This window comes from Bos indicus x Bos taurus, chromosome X (assembly GCF_003369695.1).
Source record: "Bos indicus x Bos taurus breed Angus x Brahman F1 hybrid chromosome X, Bos_hybrid_MaternalHap_v2.0, whole genome shotgun sequence".
In the NCBI taxonomy this organism is placed as follows: domain Eukaryota; kingdom Metazoa; phylum Chordata; class Mammalia; order Artiodactyla; family Bovidae; genus Bos; species Bos indicus x Bos taurus.
This window is the reverse complement of record NC_040105.1, coordinates 105256228-105283039: the sequence shown is the minus strand read 5'-3', so window position 1 is coordinate 105283039 and position 26812 is coordinate 105256228. Positions and strand designations below refer to the sequence as shown.

The following is a 26812-nucleotide window of genomic DNA, read 5'->3' as shown; positions in this document are numbered from 1 at the left end:
TTGATAATAAAAATCAACTGAAATACAAGATGTGGTATAGAGTTCAGTTACTTTAATAATTCAATGGTTTAATAGTATACATTCAATTTTAGAGCAATGGTGTTTTAAAATGCAAGTTGCTTATTATTTAATTTCTTAACTTTACATTAATTAAGTGTTCCTCTTCTATCTCTGGGCAGTTTACCAGATCAAAAAATGATTTTGATCAGAGAAGAATGTCTTTTTTCAGAAGTTAAAACTATTATTTAATAAATGTTTAACAGTCACTAATAGGATTTTACTATACTTCAAAAATATATATCCCAGTGTTGTCAAATTCCTGAGAAATTGCGATTACATTAAATTAGAGTTAGATAATAAAACATATTTTTAGCATTGCTTCTTGTGCTTGCTAGTATGTGCATGAATGTAATTGATCATAACTCTATATAAGCTAATCATTCTAAACTCTAGTCAATACTTTGTTATTCTGTAGTTAACAACCAATTTTAGGTGAATTTTGTCTTTTCCCATTACATTTTATGTTAAAAATATTTAAAAAATATTTCCTAGAAATTTTCCACTTTAACAAATGTATATCAAGTCTCTCAGGCTATACAGCTGAAACTAACAATGTTGTAATAGCAATATTGTAAATCAGCTTTATCTCAACTAAAAAAAAAAAGGTTCACAGAAAACATTTTTAAATTCCAGAATTATTCAAGGGATTGGATTATCTCACATTTTCATTAGAATTTTTTTTCCTGTTATTAATAAACTACCCTCTTTAGTTCAGTTCATTGTTGCAGCACCCTTGTCTTTGGTTTCTTATTATATAGAAAGTATTTTATAGGAAGCAGCATGTTCCCTGTTCTCAGAGGGTAGATCAAAGCCAATTGTGCTTATTTAGAATTGGGAGGATTTTTAAAGGGAATTTCAGATTGGACTTTATAGATATCATAAACCTCAAAATATTGGACATTTATGATAAAAGATTCCTTTTTCCTTGTTTTTTTTAAATTTTATTTTATTTTTAAACTTTACAATATTGTATTAGTTTTGCCAAATATCGAAATGAATCCGCCACAAGTATACATGTGTTCCGCATCCTGAACCCTCCTCCCTCCTCCCTCCCCATACCATCCCTCTGGGTCGTCCCAGCGCACCAGCTCCAAGCATAAAGTATCATGCATCGAACCTGGACTGGCGACTCGTTTCATACATGATATTATACATGTTTCAGTGCCATTCTCCCAAATCTTCCCACCCTCACCCTCTCCCACAGAGTCCAAAAGACTGTTCTATACATCAGTGTCTCTTTTGCTGTCTCGTACCCAGGGTTATTGTTACCATCTTTCTAAATTCCATATATATACGTTAGTATACTGTGTTGGTGTTTTTCTTTCTGGCTTACTTCACACTGTATAATAGGCTCCAGTTTCATCCACCTCATTAGAACAGATTCAAATGTATTCTTTTGAATGGCTGAGTAATACTCCATTGTGTATTTGTACGATAGCTTTCTTATCAATTCATCTGCTGATGGACATCTAGGTTGCTTCCATGTCCTGGCTATTATAAACAGTGCTGCAATGAACATTGGGGTACACGTGTCTCTTTCCCTTCTGGTTTCCTCAGTGTGTATGCCCAGCAGTGTGATTGCTGGATCGTAAGGCAGTTCTATTTCCAGATTCCTAAGGAATCTCCACACTGTTCTCCATAGTGGCTGTACTAGTTTGCATTCCCACCAACAGTGTAAGAGGGTTCCCTTTTCTCCACACCCTCTTCAGCATTTATTGCTTGTAGACTTTAGGATTGCAGCCATTCTGACTGGTGGGAAATGGTACCTCATAGTGGTTTTGATTTGCATTTCTCTGATAATGAGTGATGTTGAGCATCTTTTCATGTGTTTGTTAGCCATCTGTATGTCTTCTTTGGAGAAATGTCTATTTAGTTCTTTGGCGCATTTTTTGATTGGGTCATTTATTTTTCTGGAGTTGAGCTGTAGGAGTTGCTTGTATATTTTTGAGATTAGTTGTTGTCAGTTGCTTCATTTGCTATTATTTTCTCCCATTCTGAAGGCTGTCTTTTCACCTTGCTTATAGTTTCCTTTGTTGTGCAGAAGCTTTTAAGTTTAATTAGGTCCCATTTGTTTATTTTTGCTTTTATTTCCAATATTCTGGGAGGTGGGTCATAGAGGATCCTGCTGTGATGTACGTTGGAGAGTGTTTTGCCTATGTTGTCCTCTAGGAGTTTTATAGTTTCTGGTCTTACGTTTAGATCTTTAATCCATTTTGAGTTTATTTTTGTGTATGGTGTTAGAAAGTGTTCTAGTTTCATTCTTTTACAAGTGGTTGACCAGATTTCCCAGCACCACTTGTTAAAGAGATTGTCTTTAATCCGTTGTATATTCTTGCCTCCTTTGTCAAAGATAAGGTGTCCATATGTGCGTGGATTTATCTCTGGGCTTTCTATTTTGTTACATTGATCTATATTTCTGTCTTTGTGCCAGTACCATACTGTCTTGATGACTGTGGCTTTGTAGTAGAGCCTGAAATCAGGCAGGTTGATTCCTCCAGTTCCATTCTTCTTTCTCAAGATAGCTTTGGCTATTCGAGGTTATTTGTATTTCCATACAAATTGTGAAATTATTTGTTCTAGCTCTGTGAAGAATACCGTTGGCAGCTTGATAGGGATTGCATTGAATCTATAAATTGCTTTGGGTAGTATACTCATTTTCACTATATTGAATCTTCCAATCCATGAACAAGGTATATTTCTCCATCTATTAGTGTCCTCTTTGATTTCTTTCACCAGTGTTTTATAGTTTCTATATATAGGTCTTTAGTTTCTTTAGGTAGATATATTCCTAAGTACTTTATTCTTTCCGTTGCAATGGTGAATGGAATTGTTTCCTTAATTTCCCTTTCTGTTTTCCCATTATTAGTGTATAGGAATGCAAGGGATTTCTCTGTGTTGATTTTATATCTTGCAAATTTACTATAGTCATTGATTAGTTCTAGTAATTTTCTGGTGGAGTCTTTAGGTTTTTCTTTGTAGAGGATCATGTCATCTGCAAATAGTGAGAGTTTTACTTCTTCTTTTCCAATTTGGATTCCTTTTATTTATTTTCTTTTTTTTTTCTGCTCTGATTGCTGTGGCCAAAATTTCCAAAACTGTGTTGAATAGTAATGGTGAAAGTGGGCACCCTTGTCTTGTTCCTGACTTTAGAGGAAATGCTTTCATTTTTTCACCATTGAGGATAATGTTTGCTGTGGGTTTGTCATATATAGCTTTTACCATGTTGAGGTATGTTCCTTCTATTCCTGCTTTCTGGAGAGTTTTTATCATAAATGGACGTTGAATTTTTTCAAAGGCTTTCTCGGCATCTATTGAGATAATCACATGGTTTTTCTTTTTCAATTTGTTAATGTGGTGTATTACATTGATTGATGTGCAGATATTGAAGAATCCTTGCATCCCTGGGTTAAAGCCCACTTGGTCATGGTGTATGATTTTTTTAATGTGTTGTTGGACTCTGATTGCTAGAATTTTGTTAAGGATTTTTGCATCTATGTTCATCAGAGATATTGGCCTGTAGTTTTATTTTTTTGTGGCATCTTTGTCAGGTTTTGGTATTAGGGTGATGGTAGCCTCATAGAATGAATTTGGAAGTTGACCTTCCTCTGAAATTTTCCGGAAGAGTTTGAGTAGGATAGGTGTTAGTTCTTCTCTAAATTTTTGGTAGAATTCAGCTGTGAAGCCATCTGGACCTGGGCTTTGGTTTGCTGGAAGATTTCTGGCTACAGTTTCAATTTCCATGCTTGTGATGGTTCTGTTAAGATTTTCTATTTCTTTCTTGTCCAGTTTTGGAAAGTTGTACTTTTCTAAGAATTTGTCCATTTCTTCCACGTTGTCTATTTTATTGGTATAAAATTGCTGATAGTAGTCTCTTATGATCCTTTGTATTTCTGTGTTGTCTGTTGTGATCTCTCCATTTTCATTTCTAATTTTATTGATTTGATTTTTCTCCCTTTGTTTCTTGACTCTGGCTAACGGTTTTTCAATTTTACTTATTCTTTCAAAGAACCAGCTTTTGGCTTTGTTGATTTTTGCTATGGTCTCTTTTGTTTCTTTTGCATTTATTTCTGCCCTAATTTTTAAGATTTCTTTCCTTCTACTAACCCTGGGGTTCTTCATTTCTTCCTTTTCTAGTTGCTTTAGGTGTAGAGCTAGGTTATTTATTTGACTTTTTTCTTGTTTCTTGAGGTATGCCTGTATTGCTATGAACTTTCCCCTTAGGACTGCTTTTACAGTGTCCCACAGGTTTTGGGTTGTTGTGATTTCAGTTTTATTAGTTTCTATGCAAATTTTATTTCTTTTTTGATTTCTTCTGTGATTTGTTGGTTATTCAGCAGTGTGTTGTTCAGCCTCCATATGTTGGAATTTTTAATAGTTTTTCTCCTGTAATTGAGATCTAATCTTACTGCACTGTGGTCAGAAAAGATGCTTGGAATGATTTCTATTTTTTTGAATTTACCAAGGCTAGATTTATGGTCCAGGATGTGATCTATCCTGGAGAATGCTCCGTGTGTGCTTGAGAAAAAGGTGAAATTCATTGTTTTGGGATGAAATGACCTATAGATATGAATTAGGTTTAATTGGTCTACTGTATCATTTAAAGTTTGTGTTCCCTTGTTAATTTCTGTTTAGTTGATATTTCCATATGTGTGAGTGGGGTATTAAAGTCTCCCACTATTATTGTGTTATTGTTAATTTCTCTTTTCATACTTGTTAGCATTTGTCTTACATATTGCAGTGCTCCTGTGTTGGGTGCATATATAATTGTTATAGCTTCTTCTTGGATTGGTCCTTTGATCATTATGTAGTGACCTTCTTTGTCTCTTTTCACAGCCTTTGTTTTAAAGTCTATTTTATCTGATATGAGTATTGCTACTCCTGCTTTCTTTTCGTGTCTATTTGCATGGAAAATCTTTTCCCAGCCCTTCACTTTCAGTCTGTATGTGTCCCCTGTTTTGAGGTGGGTCTCTTGTAGACAACATATGCAGGAGTCTTGTTTTTGTATCCATTCAGCCAGTCTTTGTCTTTTGGTTGGGGCATTCAAACCATTTACGTTTAAGGTAATTATTGATAAGTATGATCCCGTTGCCATTTACTCTATTGTTTTGGGTTCAAATTTATACACCCTTTTTGTGTTTCCTGTCTAGAGAAGATCCTTTAGTATTTGTTGGAGAGCTGGTTTGGTGGTGCTGAATTCTCTCAGCTTTTGCTTATCTGTAAAGCTTTTGATTTCTCCTTCATATTTGAATGTGGTCCTTGCTGGGTACAATAATCTGGGCTGTAGGTTATTTTCTTTCATCACTTTAAGTATGTCTTGCCATTCCCTCCTTGGCTTGAAGAGTTTCTATTGAAAGATCAGCTGTTATCCTTATGGGAATTCCCTTGTGTGTTGTTGTTTTTCTCTTGCTGCTTTTAATATTTGTTCTTTGTGTTTGATCTTTGATAATTTGATTAATATGTGTCTTGGGGTGTTTTGCCTTGGGTTTATCCTGTTTGGAACTCTCTGGGTTTCTTGGACTTGAGTGATTATTTCCTTCCCCATTTTAGGGAAGTTTTCAACTATTATCTCCTCCAGTATTTTCTCATGGTCTTTCTTTTCGTCTTCTTCTTCTGGGACCCCTATGATTCGAATGTTGTTGCATTTAATGTTGTCCTGGAGGTCTCTGAGATTGTCCTCATTTCTTTTAATTTGTTTTTTTTTTTTCTCTCTGATTCATTTATTTCTACCATTCTATCTTCTACTTCACTAATCCTATCTTCTGCCTCTGTTATTCTACTATTTGTTGCCTCCAGAGTGTTTTTGATCTCATTTATTGCATTATTCATTATATATTGACTCTTTTTTATTTCTTCTAGGTCCTTGTTAAACCTTTCTTGCATCTTCACAATCCTTGTCTCCAGGCTATTTATCTGTGATTCCATTTTGATTTCAAGATTTTGGATCAATTTCACTATCATTATTCAGAATTCTTTATCAGGTAGATTCCCTATCTCTTTCTCTTTTGTTTGGCCTGGTGGGCATTTATCCTGTTTCTTTACCTGCTGGGTATTCCTCTTTCTCTTCATCTTGTTTATATTACTGAGTTTGGGGTGTCCTTTCTGTATTCTGGCAGTTTGTGGAGTTCTCTTTATTGTGGCATTTCCTCACTGTGTGTGGGTTTGTACAGGTGGCTTGTCAAGGTTTCTTGGTTAGGGAAGCTTGTGTCGTGTTCTGGTGGGTGGAGCTGGATTTCTTCTCTCTGGAGTGCAATGAAGTGTCCAGTAGTGAGTTATGAGATGTCTATGGCTTTGTAGTAACTTTGGGCAGCCTATGTATTGAAGCTCAGGGCTGTGTTCATGTGTTGCTGGAGAATTTGCTTGGTATATCTTGCCCTGGAACTTGTTGGCCCTTGTGTAGTGCTTGGTTTCAGTGTAGGTATGGAGGCGTTTGGTGAGCTCCTGTCAATTAATATTCCCTAGAGTCAGGAGTTCCCTGGAGTCAGGGTTTGGACTTAAGCCTCCTGCTTCCAGTTATCGGTTTTATTTTTACAGTAGTCTCAAAACTTCTCCTTCTGTACAGCACCATCAATAAAACATCTAGGTTAAAGATGAAAAGTTTCTCCACCATGAAGGTCACCCAGAGAGGTTCACAGCGTTACTTGGAGAAGAGAAGAGGGAGGAGGGAGTTAGAGGTGACCCGAATGAGATGAGGTGGAATCAGTAGAGGAGAAAGTGGGCTAGCCAGTAATCACTTCCTTATATGCAGTCCACAACTGGACTGCTCAGAGATGTTCACAGAGTTATACAGAGAAGAGAAGAGGAAGGAAGGAGACAGAGGTGGCCAAGAGGATAAAAGGGGGAATTGAAAAGGACAGAGACAGATCTAGCCAGTAATCCATTCCCTAAGTGTTCTCCACCATCTGGAACACACAGAAATTCACAAAGTTGTGTAGAGTACAGAGGGGTTAGGGAGGAGGCACAGGCAACCTGGTGGATAAAAAGGAGAGTCCAAAGGGAGAGAGAACAGTCAAGCCAGTAATCTCGCTCCCAAGTAAAAAATGGATACTGAAGATTGGGTTGTTAAAGGTATAATATTGGTAAAAAAACAAAAACAAAACAAAACAAAACAAAAAAACCTAAAAGCCAAAGTTAAAAATCTAGAGTACAGTTTGTAATTTCAAAAATACAAGGTTAAAGAAAGGAAGAAGGAAAAGAAAGAGAAAAAACAAACAAACAAAAACAAAGTCATAAAAATTATAAAGAAAATATAGGTACAAAATTGATAACAAATACCAAAAAGCTAAGTTAAAAATCTCCTTTCGAAGACAATGGGTTGCTTTTCTGAGTGCCTGATGTCCTCTGCCGGCATTCAGAAGTTGTTTTGTGGAATTTACTCGGCGTTTAAATGTTCTTTTGATGAATTTGTAGGGGAGAAAGTGGTCTCCCCATCCTATTCCTCCGCCATCTTAGCTCCTCGATCAGTTTGTCAATTTTATTTATCTTCTCAAAGACCCAACTTTTAGCTTTGTTGATTTTTGCTATGGTCTATTTTGTTTATTTTCAATTCTTTTCTGTCCTAATTTTTATGATTTCTTTCCTTCTACTAACCCTGTAGTTCTTCATTTCTTCCTTTTCTAGTTGCTTTAGGTATAGAGTTAGGTTATTTATTTGACTTTTTTCTTGTTTCTTCAGTAAGCTTGTATTGCTATGAACATTCCCCATAGCACGACTTTTACTGAATCCTATAGATTTTGGGTTGTTGTGTTTTCATTCATTTCTATGCATATTTTGATTTGTTTTTTGATTTTTCCTGTGATTTGTTGATTATTCAGAAGCATCTTGTTCAGCCTCTATATGTTGGAATTTTTAATAGTTTTTTTTTTCTGTAATTGACATCTAATCTTACCACATTGTGTGCAGAAAAGATGCTTTAAATGATTTTAATTTTTAAAAACTTACCAATACTAGATTTATGGCCCAGGGTGTGATCTATCCTGGAGAAGGTTCCATGTTCACTTGAGAAAAAGGTGAAATTCCTTGTTTTGCATTGAAATGTCCTAAAGATATCGATTAGGTCTAACTGGTCCACTGTAGCATTTAAAGTTTGTATTTCCTTGCTAATTTTCTATTTAGTTAATCTATCCATAGGTGTGAGTAGGGTATTTAAGTCTCCCACTACCACTGTATTACTGTTAATTTCCCCTTTCATTCTTGTTAGCATTTGCCTTACATATTGCGGTGCTCCTATGTTGAGTACATATATATTTATAATTGTTATATCTTCTTCTTGAATTAATCATTTGATCATTATTTAGTGTCCTTCTTTGTCTCTTTTCATGGCCTTTATTTCAAAGTCTATTGTATCTGATGTGAGTATTGCAACTCCTGTTTTTTGTTTTTTTTTTTTTTTGGTCTCCATTTGTGTGAAATATCTTTTTCCAGCCCTTCACTTTCAGTCAGTATGTGTCCCTTGTTTTGAGGTAGGTCTTTTATAGACAGCATATATAGGAGTCTTGTTTTTTTAACCGTTCAGCCAGTCTATGTCTTTTGGTTGGGGCATTCAACCCATTTACATTTAAGGTAATTATTGATAAGTATGATCCTGTTGCCATTTACTTTGTTCTTTGGGGTTTGAGTTTATACACCCTTTCTGTATTTCCTCGCTATAGAAGATCCTTTAGCATTTGCTGAAGAGGTGATTTGGTGGTGCTGAATTATCTAAGCTTTTGCTTGTCTGTAAAGCTTTTGATTTTTCCTTCATATTTGAATGAGATCCTTGCTGGGTACAGTAATCTGGGTTGTACATTTTCCTCTTTCATCACTTTAAGTATGTCCTGCATACTGTTCTGGCCTGAAGAGTTTCTATTGAAAGATCAGCTGTTATCCTTATGGGAATCCCCTTGTTTGTTACTTGTTGTTTTTCTCTTGCTGCTTTTAATATTTGTTCATTGTGTTGGATCTTTGTTAATTTGATTAATATGTGTCTTGGACTGTTTTGCCTTGGGTTTATCCTGTTTGGGGCTCTCTGGGTTTCTTAGAATTGGGTGACTATTTCCTTCTCCATTTTAGGAAAGTTTTCAACTATTATCTCCCCAAGTATTTTCTCATGGTCTTTTATGATTCAAATGTTGGGACATTTGACATTGTCCCAGAGGTCTCTGGCGTTGTCCTCATTTCTTTTACTTCTTTTTTTCCCCCTCTCTGCTTCATTTATTTCCAATATTCTATCTTCCACCTCACTTATCCTATCTTCTGCTTCAGTTATTCTACTGTTGGTTCCCTCCAGAGTCTTTTTGATCTCATTTATTGCATTATTCATTATTGATTGACTTTTTTTTTTTTTTTTTTTTAATTTCTTCTAGGTCCTTGTTAAACATTTCTTGCATCTTCTCAATCCTTGTCTCCAGGCTGTTTGTCTGTAACTCCATTTTGTTTTCAAGATTTTGGATCATTTTTACTATCATTATTCTGAATTCTTTTTCAAGCAGACTCTCTATCTCCTCCTCTTTTGTTTGGTTTGGTGAGCATTTATCAGATTCCTTTACCTGCCATATATTTATCTGCCTTTTCATCTTGTTTAGATTGCTGTGTATGGGGTGGCCTTTCTGCCTTCTGACAATTTGTAGTTCTTCTTTATTGTGTATGTTTCTCCCTGTGGGTGGGGTTCGACGAGTGGCTTGTCAAGGTTTACTGGTTAGGGAAGCTCGTGTCAGTGTTCTCGTGGGTGGAGCTGGATTTCTTCTCTCTGGAGTGCAATGAAGTGTACAGTAGTGCGTTTTGAGATGTCTTTGGGTTTGGTGTGACTTTGGGCAGCCTGAATATTATAGCTCAAGGCTATGTTCCTGAGTTGCTAGAGAATTTATGTGGTATGTCTTGCTCTGGAATTTGTTGACTCGGGTGGAGCTTGGTTTCAGTGTAGGTATGGAGGCTTTTGGATGAACTCTTATCAATTAATATTCCCTGGAGTCAAGCCTTCTCTGGTGTTCTCAGGTTTTGGATTTAAGCCTCCTGCTTCTGGCTTTCAGTCTTATTCTTACAGTAGCCTCAAGACTTCTCCATCCATACAGGACCAATGATAAAACATCTAGGTTAATGGAGAAAAGATTCTCCACAGTGAGGGACACCCAGAAAGGTTCACTTAGTTACATGGAGAAGAGAAGAGGGAGGAGGGAAATAGTGGTGACCAGGAGAAGAAGAGGGGGAATCAAAAGTGACGAGAGCAATCTAGCCAGTAATCAAATGCTTATGTGCTCTCCACAGCCTGGAAAACCCAGGGAGGCCCACGGAGTTACATAGAGAAGAGGGAGGAAGGAGACAGAGGTGACCAGGAGGAGAGGTGGTGGGTCAAAAGGAGAGAGACAGATCTAGCTTGTAACTGTTCCCTAAGTGTTCTCCACAGCCTGGAATACCCTAACAGATTCAAAGAGTTGGGTAGAGTAGAGAAGGGGGAGGGAGGAAATAGCGATGACTTAGGGGAGAAAAAGGAGAGTTAAAAGGAGGAGAGGGCAATCAAGCCAGTAATCACACTCTTAAGTGAAACTGGGTAATGACGATTGGATTCTTAAAGGTACAGTATTGATAACAAATACCAAAAAGGAAAGATTAAAAATCTAGAGTAGGGGTTACACTCTCAAAAATACAATCTTAAAAAAAAAAAAAAAAAAAAATCCCACAAATTATAAAAAAAAAAAAAACAAAACATATATGAAATTTGCTTTAAAATAGGGTCTATTTTTTGCAAGGTAATAGTAAGTTATAAAATGAAAATTAAAGGAGTAATAAAGGACTAAAAATTTAAAAATGATAAAAGTAAAAATATATCTAGAAACTTTTCTGGAGCTGTTGCAGGCAGTGTGGGGTCAGTTCAGTTTCAGATAGTTCCTTGTTTCAGCTTATACTTCTCAAGGTCTATAGGCCTCTTCCGATGTAGTCAATGCTAACTACAGGGTTTTAATCTGTTGCATCTGTCACTTCCAAAGCTGTTCCCTCTGTTTATTTTGGCTTCTTCTGTTTGCTAGTCTTTTCAGTGTCTAATTTCTGCCCTGACACAAGGAGGCGAAAGTGGTCACTTATTTAGGCTCACTTGTTCAGTTGTGGTGTGGGGAGGGAGGAACACTGCAAACAAATCACTGGCATGTGTAGGGAGTGCTTGCAGTGTTTCAGCCTCACTGGGTTTGCCCCTGCTCATGGCATGTGTGCTTTCCCAGTGTACACTCAGGCTCCAGGTTGCTCTGCAGGTCAATTGTCTAAAGTGGGTCCTGGGTTGCATTCCCTTTCCAGTCTAAGTCACTCATGTTCAGGTTCTCAGGTACTCCACAAAGGCACAGATTCGGTTGGGCCTGCGTTTTGTGCCCTTCCCAGACCTGAGCAACTCTGGCAACCAGGTGCTTGGCGAGTGCACTCCTAGGTGGGGTGGTGCGTTTTATCACCTCCCCTGCCCCAGCAGTTTGGTTTCCTGGGTGCACAGCAGAAGCGCTGTCTCAGGTGTGCCATATATTTCCTCTGGGGAGCTGGTCTCTGGCTATGACCCTCCTGGGGGATGGCAACTGTCCAGGATCCCAGGAAGACTCTTAGCAACTGGCAGCCTGCTCTCAATTTGGTAGAGGATGCCATCTCTGGGGCCAAGATTGCCCCTTTCCAGCTGCCTCTGGTGGGGGATGGGCCAGTCTGCAGCCTGCTTGCTCTCCTCTGGTATTTGCTCAGTCCTTTGTTCTGTGAACAGGCTGGCAGTGCCTTAGGTTAGAGCTTTTCGCGGGAAAGCTCTCTCTCTTGTTTCCCCCTCCCCCCACCCCCCTCTCTGGCTATCCCACAGTTTGGGTTGATATCTCACGTTAGATCCCTCAGATTTTCCCCAGGGTATTCAGGCCCGTTCCCTACCCTAAGCAATGCATCCTGCGCCTCCCAGTTCAGCCCACACTTGCTGGTGGCAAATGCGAGTGTCTGGGCTACTTTTCTGCTGGGAGTTGCCTTTAGGCACATAATCTGTGGGTTTTATTTATTTATTTATTTATATTTTTTCCCTCCTGGTTATGTTGGCTTCTGAGATTCCAAAACTCCCCACAGACCCGCCGGTGACAGGGTTTCCTGGTGTTTGGAAACTTCTCCTCTTTTACGACTCCCTCCCTGGGACGGGTCTCCATCCCTAACACTTTTGTCTCTCTTTTTATCTTTTATATTTTGTCCTACCTCCTTTTGAAGAAAATAGGCTCCCATTCTGGGTGCTTGGTGTTTTCTGCCAGCGTTCAGAAGTTATTTTGTGGAATTTGCTCAGCATTCAAATGATCTTTTGATGAATTTGTGGGGGAGAAAGTGGTCTACCCATCCTATTCCTCTGCCATCTTAGGACTGCCCTTGATGAAAGTGAAAGAGGAGAGTGAAAAAGTTGGCTTAAAGCTCAACATTAGGAAAACTAAGATCATGGCATCTGGTCTCATCACTTCATGGCAAATAGATGGGGAAACAGTGTCAGACTTTATTTTTTTGGGCTCCAAAATCACTGCAGATGGTGGTTGTAGCCATGAAATTAAAAGATGCTTACTCCTTGTTAAGAAAGTTATGACCAACCTAGATAGCATATTGAAAAGCAGAGACATTACTTTGCCAACAAAGGTTCGTCTAGTCAAGGCTATGGTTTTTCCAGTAGTCATGTATGGATGTGAGAATTGGACTGTGAAGAAAGCTGAGCGCCGAAGAATTGGTGCTTTTGAACTGTGGTGTTGGAGAAGACTCTTGAGAGTCCCTTGGACTGCAAGGAGATCGAAACAGGCCATTCTGAAGGAGATCAGCCCTGGGTGTTCTTTGGAAGGAATGATGCTAAAGCTGAAACTCCAGTACTTTGGCCACCTCATGCGAAGAATTGACTCATTGGAAAGGACTCTGATGCTGGGAGGGATTGTGGGCAGGAGAAGAAGGGGACGGCAGAGGATGAGATGAATGGATGGCATCACTGACTCAATGGACATGAGTTTGAGTGAATTCTGGGAGTTTGTGATGGACAGGGAGGCCTGGCCTGCTGCAGTTCATGGGTCACAGAGAGTCGGACACTACTGAGCGACTGAACTGAACTGAACTGAACTGATGCTGATAATTCATTTAGATAGCAGTAGCTTATGTGTTTAATTTTCAAAGTGAATAGATATTAAAATTTTATTTTGACTGTGTTGGTTCCTTGTGTTTTGTAGAAGATACCTGTCTTGACTTATGGAACTGGTGTGCCAGTTATGCAGAAGAGGTAGTGCCTTCAGAGGAGGAAAATTACTGCAAGAATCATGATGATAATGAATGTAATGAATATAATGGCAATGATGACCATACTGTTCATGATGAAAATGATGAATTTTCTAATGATGATCACTTTGACATATATATGTGTGTGTGCTTAGTCATGTCCAACTCTTTGTAACTCCATGGACTGTAGCCTACCATGATCCTCTGTCCATGGAATTCTCTGGACAATAATACTGGGTTGGGTAGCTATTCCATTCTCCAGGGGATCTTCCCAACCAAGGGATCGATTCCCTGGTCTCCTGCACTGCAGGCAGATTCTTGACTATCTGAGCCACCAGGGAAGTCCCAGTGATTATTATTTATTTTATGATATTAAAAAAGCATACTACTGACAAAATACTTAACATCAAAGAGATTTGGGCTTCATGTTTCCATTTTGCTAAAGACATGGGCAATAATGAAGAATTGGAAATGATCTCAGAGGACATGGTACTTCCTTCTAAAATAGAATCAGGAAGACATTTAGGTAAATGGAAATGAGTTCCTCTTCCCCTTAAATTAAAACAGGAAAGCATAGGTCAGAGGTAACATCTTAATGTCTCAGTGTTTCAATGTCTCAAGATAGAGCCCAAAGGGTCAGTACTGGCTTGGTAAGCCTTGGATTATGAAAATAACTCGGACTGTAAATGGCCTTACCTGGAGCTTTCTATGATTCAGTGGATAAGATACTTTTATCTGGGCATGATTTAATATTGTCTGTCCTAATTTTTTTTCTGCTTATAATTAGCTCTTATTCCAGAGGCGTTTCAAAGCTATCTCATGTCCTCTATTCCTTGCCCAGTCTTAACCCACAAAGAATACACATTTGAGTTAAAGTCTGAACTGTAGAAAGCCAAGTCTAAAATTGCCAATCCTTCCCTTGTAGCTCAGTTGGTAAAGAATCCACCTGCAATGCAGGAGACCACTGTTCAATTACTGGATCAGTAAGATCCCCTGGAGAAGGGATAGGCTACCCACTCCAGGATTCTTCGGCTTCCCTGGTGGCTCAGCTGGTAAAATATCTGCCTGCAATGTGGGATCCACTGGGGAAGGGAAAGGCTACCCACTCAGTATTCTGGCCTGGAGAATTCCATGGACTGTATAGTCCATGGGGTCTCAAAGAATCAGACACGACTGAATGACTTTCACTTTCACCTCCACTACTAAAAAGACTCTTTTAATCTGTGAAATGTGCAGGGGATAAAAGACCCAGGTTTGCTGTCCATCCATATTCCAACAAACCCTCCCCCTACCTCCATGATGATATGCCTCTGACTGTTGGGCTACAACCTACCTATTAAAAACTAGATCACTGAGAAATCTAGTATTTTCATTAACAAATGTGAACAATGTTTTGGTGACTAAGAATACTATACACTCATCATCATCATCCACAGGATATGTCTGTTCACCCATGATAGCATTAGCATTAATGACTTCCAATTATTCAGCATTGCCTTGATTAGAATGAGCCATCTATTATTAGTCACTGCCCATTTGAAACTCCATTCCCTAAAGAGCAAAGGATTTGACATACTCTTGCAGTGATTATTCATTTTCAAGAGAATGTAATCCAAGGATAACTTTGTCATTTATTTAACTTTTCTCAAAAAAATCTGCCGCCATATTTATCATGGCATCCAGTTAATCAATATTCCAACACCCTGATACAGAGAAGAAATGACCTTCCCATATGATATAGAAACTGAAATCATTTTTTGGAATAAAGGAGATTTCTGAGCTTTGAGGATTAAATCCAACAGAAATTGGTTGAGAACTTTCCACAATTCAGAGAGTATAGAACCAATCAGAGTTATAATCACTCTAGAAGCTCTGAGACTTAAAAGATAAAATGTCTTCATAAGATCTTAGATTTTCTAACAGTATTTTCCCCTTGACCCCCAGATTTACCTTATCTTACATACTGTCTTTACCTAAAGTTTTCTCTGACAATGGGTCAGAAGCATCTTGAATTTTATCATTCTGATATTAATAACAATCAGCTAGGTTTTCAAAAGTATCTATTAGTGAAATATCATATAGAAATCTTTCTGTCAGTGGCACAATGGGGATCAAGTAACAGTTTTTTTTTTTGTTTTATTCTTTTTGGTGATGATTACCTGCTGATTATCTCACACCTGAGAACTCTCCATAGTAGAAGAATTCTTGCCAACATCAGTAAGGCATCCCTTTTAAGAGGCAACTATAGTTGAAACTGTTGAACTCAAAGTCAAGAGACTTGGTGCTCAAATATGCCTCTACAATAAACTAACTGTGTGATCATGAGCAAATCACCCAACCTCGCTGAATCTCATTGTCCTTTTTGTAAAAGGAGAAGAAGGAAGGCTAGATGATATCTGAAGTTCCTTCTAGTACTGAGATTGAAGGATTCAATATACTGTATTCTTGTTTTCTTATGAAACCAGCTCATCTAACTTGAGCACAAGGGAAGCAGCTGCTAAAAAGAGCTGACTATCAACAATTAGGAGTGACATTTCATTTGTTTTGCACGTGTTTTCAATTAAAAACAGTTAGTGATTAAAATCACATGCTTGAAAATATAGTCCTTAAAAGACAATATTTTCAAATAAAATGTAAAACATTAAAATGTCTGGGATCAAGTCCAATTTTTATTCTAAACATTTGCTAGTATTAAAGAGCTTTTTTTTTTTTAATATTATGAGGCATGCTTAGATTTTGCAAGTGTTAGAAATTGCAGAGAAAGAGAGTGAGCTAGCAGGCAATGGAACAAGTAAGAAAGATAATGTTGAGTTATTATACATACTCATAAAAAATGTTGGTTTCCTCCTAGGATGTTGGTAGACTGAATCAGATTTTGTTCTCTGCTTCATTTATATATGTCTCATATTTAGTCATTTGTTTAAGACTTTCCTTTTTTTTTTTTTCCTAAAAGTCAAAATCTGGCTTTTCAAAATTAAGTTACTGAAAAAAGTGGAAACCTGATGAATGAATTTCTTTCAGTTCCCATCTGTTCTCATGTATATAATCACCCTGGTATCTTCAATTAAATCTCCTTTGTGCCAGTCTATAACATTATGAATTTAAGTGAACACTTTAAAACATTTCAACCCAAATGCTTATTCCAAATAATATAGTCACATAGTTTGATTGTTCTTTTAGTTGGAGGACACAGAATAGTGATAGTGACACATGACCACAAAAAAGCAAAGATATAGATCTATCTTATGTCACACACACACACACACACACATTCTGAAGTAAGAGAAAAATACACTTTAAGACAGACATTGAGTGAAGTAAGTCAGAAAGATAAAAATAGGACTTACTTGGTAGTACAGTGAATAAGAATCCGCCTGCCAATTCAGGAGACACTGGTTTGATCCCTAGTCTGGGAAGATCCCACATGCTATGAAGCTACTAAGCCCATGGACCACAACTACTGATCCTGTGCCATGCTTCAAACAAGAGAGTAGTCCCTGCTCTCCACAACTAAAAAAAGCCCACGCAGAGCAATTAAAACCCAGTGTAATAAAAAAAATAATTTTTTTTAAAAAGAGAAAAACAAATATGATATATTAATGCATATATGTGGAATCTAGAAAAAAAAATGGTACAGATGAACTTATTTCCAAGGCAAGAACAGAGAGGCAGACATAGAGAATGGACACGTAAACAAAGGGGGAAGGAGAGGGTGGGATGAACTGGAAGATTAAGATTGACATATATACACTATCATGTGTGAAATAGTGGGAACCTGCTATAAAGCATAGGAAGCCCAGCTTAGTGCTGTGATGACCTAGGTGAGTGAAAAAGGCAGGTAGGAGGGAGGTCCATGAGGGATGGGATATGGCTGATTCACTACAGCAGAAACTTAACACAGCACTTTAAAGCAATTATACTACAATTAAAATAAAAAGACAGAGGTAGTATCAAGACGCTGTCATTTTCAGTGACCTTCATGAGTACCTACTCTTTCATAAGAAAGAAAAGAGTAAACTGTTCCTAGTGTTGAAATATGATGAAATGGAGGGAAAAAATAAGTCAATGGAAGGACTTACTTTTCTTGGGACTTACATTAACACCAAAGAACGATATGCTATGAATGTCATAGTTCTATTCAGTTCAGTTCACTTCAGTCACTCCTTTGTGTCCGACTCCTTGCGACCCCATGTAACACAGCACACCAGGCCTCCCTGCCCATCACCAATTCCCGGAGTCCACCCAAACTCATGTCCATCGAGTCTGTGATGCCATCCAGGCATCTCATCCTCTGTTGTCCCCTTCTCCTGCCTGCAATCCCTCCTAGAGTCAGGGTCTTTTCCAATGAGTCAACTCTTCGCATGAGGTGGCTGAAGTATTGGAGTTACAGCTTCAACATCAGTCCTTCCAATTAACACCCAGGACTGATCTCCTTTAAGATGGACTGGTTGGATCTCTTGCAATCTAAGGGACTCTCAAGAGTCTTTTCCAACACCACAGTTCAAAAGCATCAGTTCTTCAGTGCTCAGCTTTCTTTATAGTCCAACTCTCACATCCATACATGACCACTGAAAAACCATAGCCTTGACTAGATGGACCTTTGTTGGCAAAGTAATGCCTCTCTGCTTTTTAATATGCTATCTAGGTTGGTCATAACTTTCCTTCAAAGGAGTAAGCATTTTTTAATATCATGGCTGCAGTCACCATCTGCAGTGATTTTGGAGCCCAAAAAATTAAAGTCTGACACTGTTTCCACTGTTTCCCCATCTATTTCCCATGAAATGATGGGACCAGATGCCAAGATCTTCATTTTCTGAATGCTGAGCTTTAAGCCAACTTTTTCACTCTCCACTTTCACTTTCATCAAGAGGCTTTTTAGTTCCTCTTCACTTTCTGCCATAAGGGTGGTGTCATCTGCATATCTGAGGTTATTGATATTTCTCCCGGCAATCTTGATTCCAGCTTGTGTTTCTTCCAGTCAGCGTCTCTCATGATCTACTCTGCATATAAGTTAAATATGCAGGGTGACAATATACAGCAAGGACATAGTCCTTTTCCTATTTGGAACCAGTCTGTTGTTCCATGTCCAGTTCTAACTGTTGCTTCCTGACCTGCATACAAATTTCTCAAAAGGCAGATCAGGTGGTCTGGTATTCCCATCTCTTTCAGAATTTTCCACAGTTTCTTGTGATCCACATAGTCAAAGGCTTTGGCATAGTCAATAAAGCAGAAATAGATGTTTTTCTGGAACTCTCTTGCTTTTTCCATGATCCAGCGGATGTTGGCAGTTTGATCTCTGGTTCCTCTGCCTTTTTAAAAACCAGCTTGAACATCAGGAAGTTCACAGTTCACATATTTCTGAAGCCTGGCTTGGAGAATTTTGAGCATTACTTTACTAGCATGTGAGATGAGTGCAATTGTGTGGTAGTTTGAGCATTCTTTGGCATTGCCTTTCTTTGGGATTGGAATGAAAACTGACCTTTTCCAGTCCTGTGGCCACTGTTGAGCTTTCCAAATTTGCTGGCATATTGAGTGCAGCACTTTCACAGCATCAGCCTTCAGGATTTGAAATAGCTCAACTGGAATTCCATCATCTCCACTAGCTTTGTTCTTAGTGATGCTTTCTAAGGCCCACTTGACTTCACATTCTAGGATGTCTGGCTCTAGGTCAGTGATCACACCATCTTCTGTGTATTCTTACCACCTCTTCTTAATATCTTCTGCTTCTGTTAGGTCCGTACCATTTCTGCCCTTTATCGAGCCCATCTTTGCATGAAATGTTCCCTTGGTATCTCTCATTTACTTGAAGAGATCTCTAGTCTTTCCCATTCTGTTGTTTCCCTCTATTTCTTTGCACTGTTCACTGAGGAAGGCTTCCTTATCTCTTCTTGCTATTCTTTGGAATTCTGCATTCAGATGCTTATATCTTTCCTTTTCTCCTTTGCTTTTCACTTCTTTTCTTTTCACAGCTATTTGTCAGGCTCTCCAGACATCCATTTTGCTTTTTTGCATTTCTTTTCCATGGGGATGGTCTTGATCCCTGTCTCATGTACAATGTCACAAACTTCATTCCATAGTTCATCAGGGACTCCATCTATCAGATCTAGGCCCTTAAACCTATTTCTCACTTCCACTGTATAATCATAAGGGATTTGATTTAGGTCATACCTGAATGGTCTAGGGTTTTCTTTACTTTCTTCAATTTATGTCTGAATTTGGCAATAAGGAGTTCATGATCTGAGCCACAGTCAGCTCCTGGTTTTGTTTTTGTTGACTGTAGGTTCAGTCTATTGTGTCCGCTAATTAAAAAACAACAACAACAACAACAACAACAAAAAAAAAAGAATTTAAAATAACATTGTGCTGTTAATCTCTAAGATGCTTTTTTTTTTTTTTTTTTTTGCCACCCCGTATTTGCAGCATCTTAGTTCCCTGACCATGAATTGAACCTGGGCCCTAGTAGTAAAAGTGCCATGTCATAACCACTGGATCACCAGGGAATTCCCGAAAATTCATTTTAACACCTTTTTGTATAGGGGGAAAAAAAGGGAAATTTTGTATTCTTTACACAAAGTTTTATTCTTATCAGAGTTTGCATATTTACTCCCTTTGCCAAAGGTTTAGCTGTATTTGTTAGACGTTGTATATGCACTTTTGTGTTGGTTATTTTATACTTAATTGTTACTTTCGGTAGTGAAAAGTGCCCTAAACAGCTGAAATCTACAGTAAGATATTTTAATTCATTTGAAGTAACCATGGTTAATTCACTTATAATTTCATTTTCCATGTGAAATGGTGATAATTCTTTTTAAATTCTACATTATTCTTCTTTTTGAAATCTTTAGTAATTCAAAAAATTAGTTACACTTATCACTGTAAAATGCTGTAACCTGAGAACATCTTCTAGAACAATTCAAATTTCACAAATGTTTGGAGATGTTAAGCACCTTGTTTGTGTTGACACTATTATAGACAAATTTGGGACTTAGAACCTAAGTCTCTGGCATTTATTTCTGAGTTGATCCTATGTCATGTGGCTTCAAGTAATTGAAAACCAGTCTCATTAAATAATAACATAAGCTAAAATGTTTAATTCTTTGTTTTTCAGGGTCAAAATATTTTTGGGCTTGATATCATTGAAACCCCAGAAGGAGAAAAGATGCCACAACTAATAGTTCAAAAGGAGTTAGATAGGGAAGAGAAAGATACATATGTAATGAAAGTAAAGGTTGAAGATGGTGGCTTTCCTCAAAGATCCAGTACTGCTATTTTGCAAGTCAGTGTTGCTGATACAAATGACAACCATCCAGTTTTTAAGGAGGATGAGATTGAAGTCAGTATACCAGAAAATGCTCCTGTAGGTTCTTCAGTAACACAGCTCCATGCCACAGATGCTGATATAGGTGAAAATGCCAGGATTCATTTCTATTTCAGCAGTCTTGTCTCCAGCGTGGCCAAGAGGTTATTTCACCTCAACTCTACCACTGGACTTATCACAGTAAAAGAACCACTGGATAGGGAGGAATCTCCAAACCACAAGTTACTGGTTTTGGCAAGTGATGGTGGATTGATGCCAGCAAGAGCAATGGTGCTAGTAAATGTTACTGATGTCAATGATAATGTCCCATTGATTGACATAAGATACATCATTAATCCAATCAATGGCACTGTGGTTCTTTCAGAAAATGCTCCTCTCAACACCAAAATTGCTCTCATAACTGTGACAGATAAGGATGCTGACCATAACGGTAGGGTGACATGCTTTACAGATCATGAAGTCCCTTTCAGATTAAGGCCAGTGTTCAGTAATCAATTCCTCCTAGAGACTGCTGCATATCTTGACTATGAGTCCACAAGAGAATATGCAATTAAATTACTGGCCTCAGATGCTGGCAAACCTCCTTTGAATCAATCATCCATGCTCCTCATCAAATTAAAAGATGAAAACGACAATGCTCCAGTTTTCACTCAGCCTTTCATAAGTCTTTCTGTTCCTGAGAATAACTCTCCTGGTACCCAGTTGACAAAAATAAGTGCAACAGATGCAGACACTGGGCGTAATGCTGAGATACATTACCTGCTAGGCATTGATGCTCCATCTGAATTCAACCTGGATCATCGTACAGGCATTCTGACTGCAGTGAAGAAATTGGATAGAGAAAAACAGGAAAAATACTCATTCACAGTTCTGGCAAAAGATAACGGGATGCCATCTTTAATAACCAATGCCACAGTCTTAGTGACCATTCTTGATCAGAATGACAATAGTCCAGTTTTCACTCACAATGAGTACAACTTCTATGTCCCAGAAAACCTTCCAAGACATGGCACAGTAGGACTAATCACTGTAACTGATCCTGATTATGGAGAAAATTCTGCAGTAACTCTCTCCATTTTAGATGCAAATGATGACTTCACAATTGATCCACAGAGTGGTGTCATCCAACCAAATATTTCATTTGATAGAGAAAAACAAGAATCTTACACTTTCAATGTAAAGGCTGAGGATGGTGGTAGGGTATCACATTCTTCAACTGCCAAAGTCACTATAAATGTGGTCGATGTCAATGACAATAAACCAGTTTTTGTTGTCCCTCCTTCCAACTACTCTTTTGAATTGGTTTCACCATCTGCTAATCCAGGCACAGTGGTCTTCACGGTAGTTGCTATTGACAATGACACTGGCATGAATGCAGAGCTTCGTTACAGCATTTTAGGAGGAAACACAAAAGGTCTGTTTATGATTGACCAAACAACAGGCAACATTACACTGAAGGAGAAATGTGTCCTTGCAGATCTTGGTTTACACAAACTGATAGTCAAAGCCAAGGATTTAGGGCAACCTGATTCTCTCTTCAGTGTCATAAATGTTAATCTATTTGTTAATGAGTCGATGACCAATGCTACACTAATTTATGAATTGGTGCGCAAAAACATTGAAATACCAGTGACCCAAAATGTTGAGACAACTCATACATCCTCACCATCAAGTGACTATGTCAAAATCATGGTTGCCATTGTTGCTGGCACCATAACTGTCATTCTTGTTATTTTCATCACTGCTGTAGTAAGATGCCGCCAATCACCACACCTTAAGGCTGCTCAGAAAAACAAGCAGAATTCTGAATGGGTTACTCCAAACCCTGAAAACAGGCAGATGATGATGATGAAGAAAAAGAAGAAGCATACCCCTAAGAACTTACTGCTTAACTTTGTCACTATTGAAGAAGCTAAGGCAGACGATGCTGACAATGATAGAAACACCGTCACACTAGACCTTCCCGTTGAACTGGAAGAGCAAACTATGGTCAAGTACAACTGGGGCACTACACCTACTACTTTCAAGCCTGACAGCCCTGATTTGGCCCAACACTACAAATCTGCCTCTCCACAGCCTGCTTTCCAGATCCAGCCAGAAACTCCCCTAAATTTAAAGCACCACATCATCCAGGAACTGCCTCTTGATAACACCTTTGTGGGCTGTGATTCCATCTCCAAGTGTTCCTCCAGCAGTTCTGATCCCTACAGCATTTCTGAGTGCAGCTATCCAGTGACAAATATCAAGACCCCTGTGTCTGTACACACCAGACTGGTAGGTAATTAAAGTTTCTCACTAACCTTTCTAACTTTATTTTTCAAAATTATTTTCAGTTGAAGTAGGGCTTTACAGAATCTACTGACTCAATGGGGGATCAAAACGATCATATTTTTCAGAATTATCCAAATAGGTACATGGATTCATTTAAGTTTAATGGAAAATCAAAAGAAAATGACTCCTAATTATAGGAAAATTGGGTGAGAAATGATGATTATAATAGAGGCAGTGTTGTCTGTAGATGGCACTATGACACTTCCTGTTAGAGAAGAAGTGAAGTGAAGTGAAGTGAAGTCACTCAGTCGTGTCCGACTCTTTGTGACCCCATGGACTGTAGCCTACCAGGTTTCTCAGTCCATGGGATTTTCCAGGCAAGGGTACTGGAGTGGGTTGCCATTTCCTTCTCCAATATACTGGAAAAACTCCAAAATTTTTGGAGGTCATGACACTGTCCTCAGTACAGTTGTGTGCATGAGGACGAGAACAGCCCGGGCTGCATATATCACAATAATACCTTTTGGAATTTGATAAGCAAATCTTAATGGTACTGAGACTGCCAGCTTCAGTTGGTAAAATCTGTCTACCCAAGATAGTCGAATAGCATCAAGATATCCTCCCCACTCACCATGCTTCCTAGCCCCAACAATGAAAAGGGAGTATAATGTTCAGATTAGGAACTCACAATTATTTTGGTTTATACATCTGTATTGACACAATGTAGCAAGAATGAAATTAGGAAAATGAAGTCATGCTAGTCTCATGTTCAGTCAAGAGAATGAAATATATATGAGACCTCTACTCTAGATATTCATTTGAGTATTTGCATATTCATGCAAGGTATTGAGCACTTCAAGAGACATTCTTAAGAGATAATGACTTTTGGAAAATGAAATATGATTGCTTTCTCTAATGGGCCTGAAGGAAAATATGAGCATATTAAGACCCAAGGCATCTGCGTACAGCAATTTAAAATCCAATGAATTATGAAAACAGGAGCTTATATAGTCTTCTTATCGATATTTCATGGAGAAATGAATAAAAATGTATCTAGAAATCCACAACTAAATTAAATAATTTAAGTATGATTATTTCCTTAATAAAGTTATATGATGGAATTTATCTACTTTTTTTTTTCTCGCAAAATCATGCCATATGTTGACTTTGTTTGTGTTACTCTTAAGAAGGTCTTCATCTCAATTTCAATGAATAAAAGCTTCTAAAAACTTAGTTAGGCTTAATAAAATGTAGTAATATGAAAGTCAGAATAAGTTTCTTCTCACCAAAGTTAGAGATATTAAAGAAATCTATCAGGATTCCAAATAGCAATGAAAATAATTTATGATTAGGAAATGTCTTAAGAATCGAAGTCACTCAAGGATCAATGCATAGTTAAATAATACAATGTTAGCCTTTCTCAATCACTGAGCAAAATTAAGAAACTAATTTAGCTGTGCGTTCATTTTTGTTACAATAATTTCATAATTATGCTATTGTAAATGGTAAAATAGAACCCTACTCTCTGGAGTTTTTTATATGCTTTGAATAAGTTTACAGGGCAGTGGTTGTTTCTACAGTTTACATGAGCCCCATGTTTTCTACCAAGGTGGATCTTAAATGGGTGGCAAACATAACAGATGCCTAACATCTCATCCTGGTGAGTTTTTATTTATATGTAACCATTAAAAAGTGTGATCTCATTTCCTATTTCTCATTGCTATCATTCTGTTTTTGGAAACATTTCTCAACAAAAAAGTATTTTTTATGACTAGCACTTTATGTGTTTTGTGTAGCCTAATATCACTTTTCCCGGGGGTAAATTTGTGATTCACTTAAAAACCTACAATGAGTAGGGTTTGTGAATTACTTTCACAGAGCATCATTTTTAATAGAATGGCTTTTAAAGTTTGTTAAAAGAGAAAATTCTGGTTTCAACTGTTTTCAAAAGCATGGAGATGTTTAAGAGCTAGACTTATTTTACATGAAGACAAGAACATACAGTAAGCAAACCATAGATGGTTTTCCAAGTATCTTCTGCTTCTTTTAAACTATTTTTTTAAACTATTTTCTAATCTTGAGAAAGTCAATACAATTAATAACTTTTATTCAGACATTTTATTTTATTTAGCAAAGAAATCTTTTCCTAAACATAGGATAATAATTTCACAGGACAGGCAAAATAAGGAAAGTAGATGCTAATGAGAATAAAATCTTGGTTATGATTTGGTTTTAATTAGCTAAAAGGACTATCTTAGAATCAATGTGTTCTCAGATGAAATTCTACTTTTTCAGATCTTAAGAAATAGGTAAATTATATATTTTATGTCATTGGTTGACAGATGTTTCAGATTAATTACTAAATATCTTCTGGACATGAATTGGTGAACTTAGGGAGACTAATGTGATACTAAAAATAATTTGAATCCTTGTATTTTTTGCAACATTTGCAATGTTCTTCACTCTTTCTATATACACTTCATTTAATGGTATAAACCCAGCAAAGATACTCCTCTTTGATATAAATTTTTACAAGTATTCTGGATGGCATTTCTGTATATATTGTAGTAGAAATTAAAAACAAGAAGTTTGAAAGATGATCTTACAGTTTGCTTTTTATTTCCATCTTTCAGAGTAAGCAGATAGGGTTTGCTTGGTGTGACTCTGGGAAAACAGTAAGAATAATCATTTTAGAATCAATTTTGATACTTGTATAAAAGAGATACAATGCCAAAAAGAAGCCTTGCTTAACACAGTTCTCCCATTAAAATATTGTGAAGAAAATATATTTGGAAAATAGGAAAAAATGAATTTATTATCTTGAAATGGCCTTCTGTGTACAAGTCACTGTCTTAGCCATGTATTTAAGATACTTCATTTCAAAAAGAAACAATTCATGGTTACATGAATGTAGGTATTATAAATGGATTTTAAATGTAAGAGGAGTCTGAATTAGCTTGGAATAAGATTGGTATTCACCACTGTTAAATTCCATAACCTTGATCTTGTGTATCTGTATTTTAGCAATATGAATTTTAGCCACATAGCATGATTGGCAACTAAGACTCCTAGAACACAGCCACCTGATTTTGATAACATGTTATTTTTCTTGTCCTAGACTGATTCCAGGACATCAACTATTGAAATCTACAGTGAGATATAACTTTCTAGGAACAACATAATTCCATTTCCCTTCCAAAAAAATCAATGATTTGTGATTTCAAAATTTGGCTAAGATCATTAATCTTGTAGTCTGGATTTCCCACTATAAAGGCAAGCAAAACAAAAACCACATTAAAGATTATGTCCCACTGAACCTCATATTACTTTGGCTATAATTTGCAATCAAAATTTTAAATTTGTGGAAGAAATAGTGCAGTGTGATAAAAAAAAAAAGTTTTATCATGCTATTTCTCCATTTGCTTGCTCTGAATGTCAACAATTGTGATGTAATATAATGTGTCTTGATGTACAAACTGATGATTAATATATCAATCATGAAACATGGAATTACTTGCCTGGTTCGATTGCTGAAGATTTTAAACATCATCTCCAGGAGTTTGGAAGTGAAGCTGAATTATCCAAGCTACACTCTGAAAGGTATCCAGGGAAAGAGATTGTCTTTAATACTCCAAACAGCAACAAGCAAAAACACTCTAGTTGATTTTTTGAAAAATATTCACTAATACAGTGTTGTTGAGAAAATAAGTATAAATATCCATCACTCTGCTTAAAAGTTAGATTATAATTTTAATAGGTTTTTATGTTGACTATAATCATGTTGTTTCACTACTTTAATCATTAAAAATTTATTTTTGCTGTAATTATGTTTCTTTTTCTATAAATACTGAAAAATAAGGTTGTTTTTTTTTTTATATTTTTACCTCTCAAGAATGTCAGTTCTTTATACTCCCTGACATTTTGGAAAAAACATGCTGGTATTTCTTATGTAATGAA

The 26812-nt window shown here is 37.2% G+C and overlaps 1 protein-coding gene across 8 annotated transcripts in view; it reads left to right on the top strand.

Moving 5' to 3' along the window:
- The window catches only part of PCDH11X (protocadherin 11 X-linked), a 998691-nt gene that overhangs the window by 84770 nt on the left and 887109 nt on the right, over positions 1 to 26812 (top strand). For 6 of the 8 annotated variants that reach the window (XM_027533413.1, XM_027533412.1, XM_027533410.1 and 3 more), the window contains exon 3: positions 20375 to 22858. In XM_027533413.1, coding sequence (XP_027389214.1) covers positions 20375 to 22858 — 2484 coding nt within the window. Of the gene's footprint in view, positions 1 to 20374; positions 22859 to 24464; positions 24516 to 25973; positions 26348 to 26812 lie in introns of those variants that run through there. The other 2 variants (XM_027533416.1, XM_027533415.1) reach the window with 2 other exon arrangements.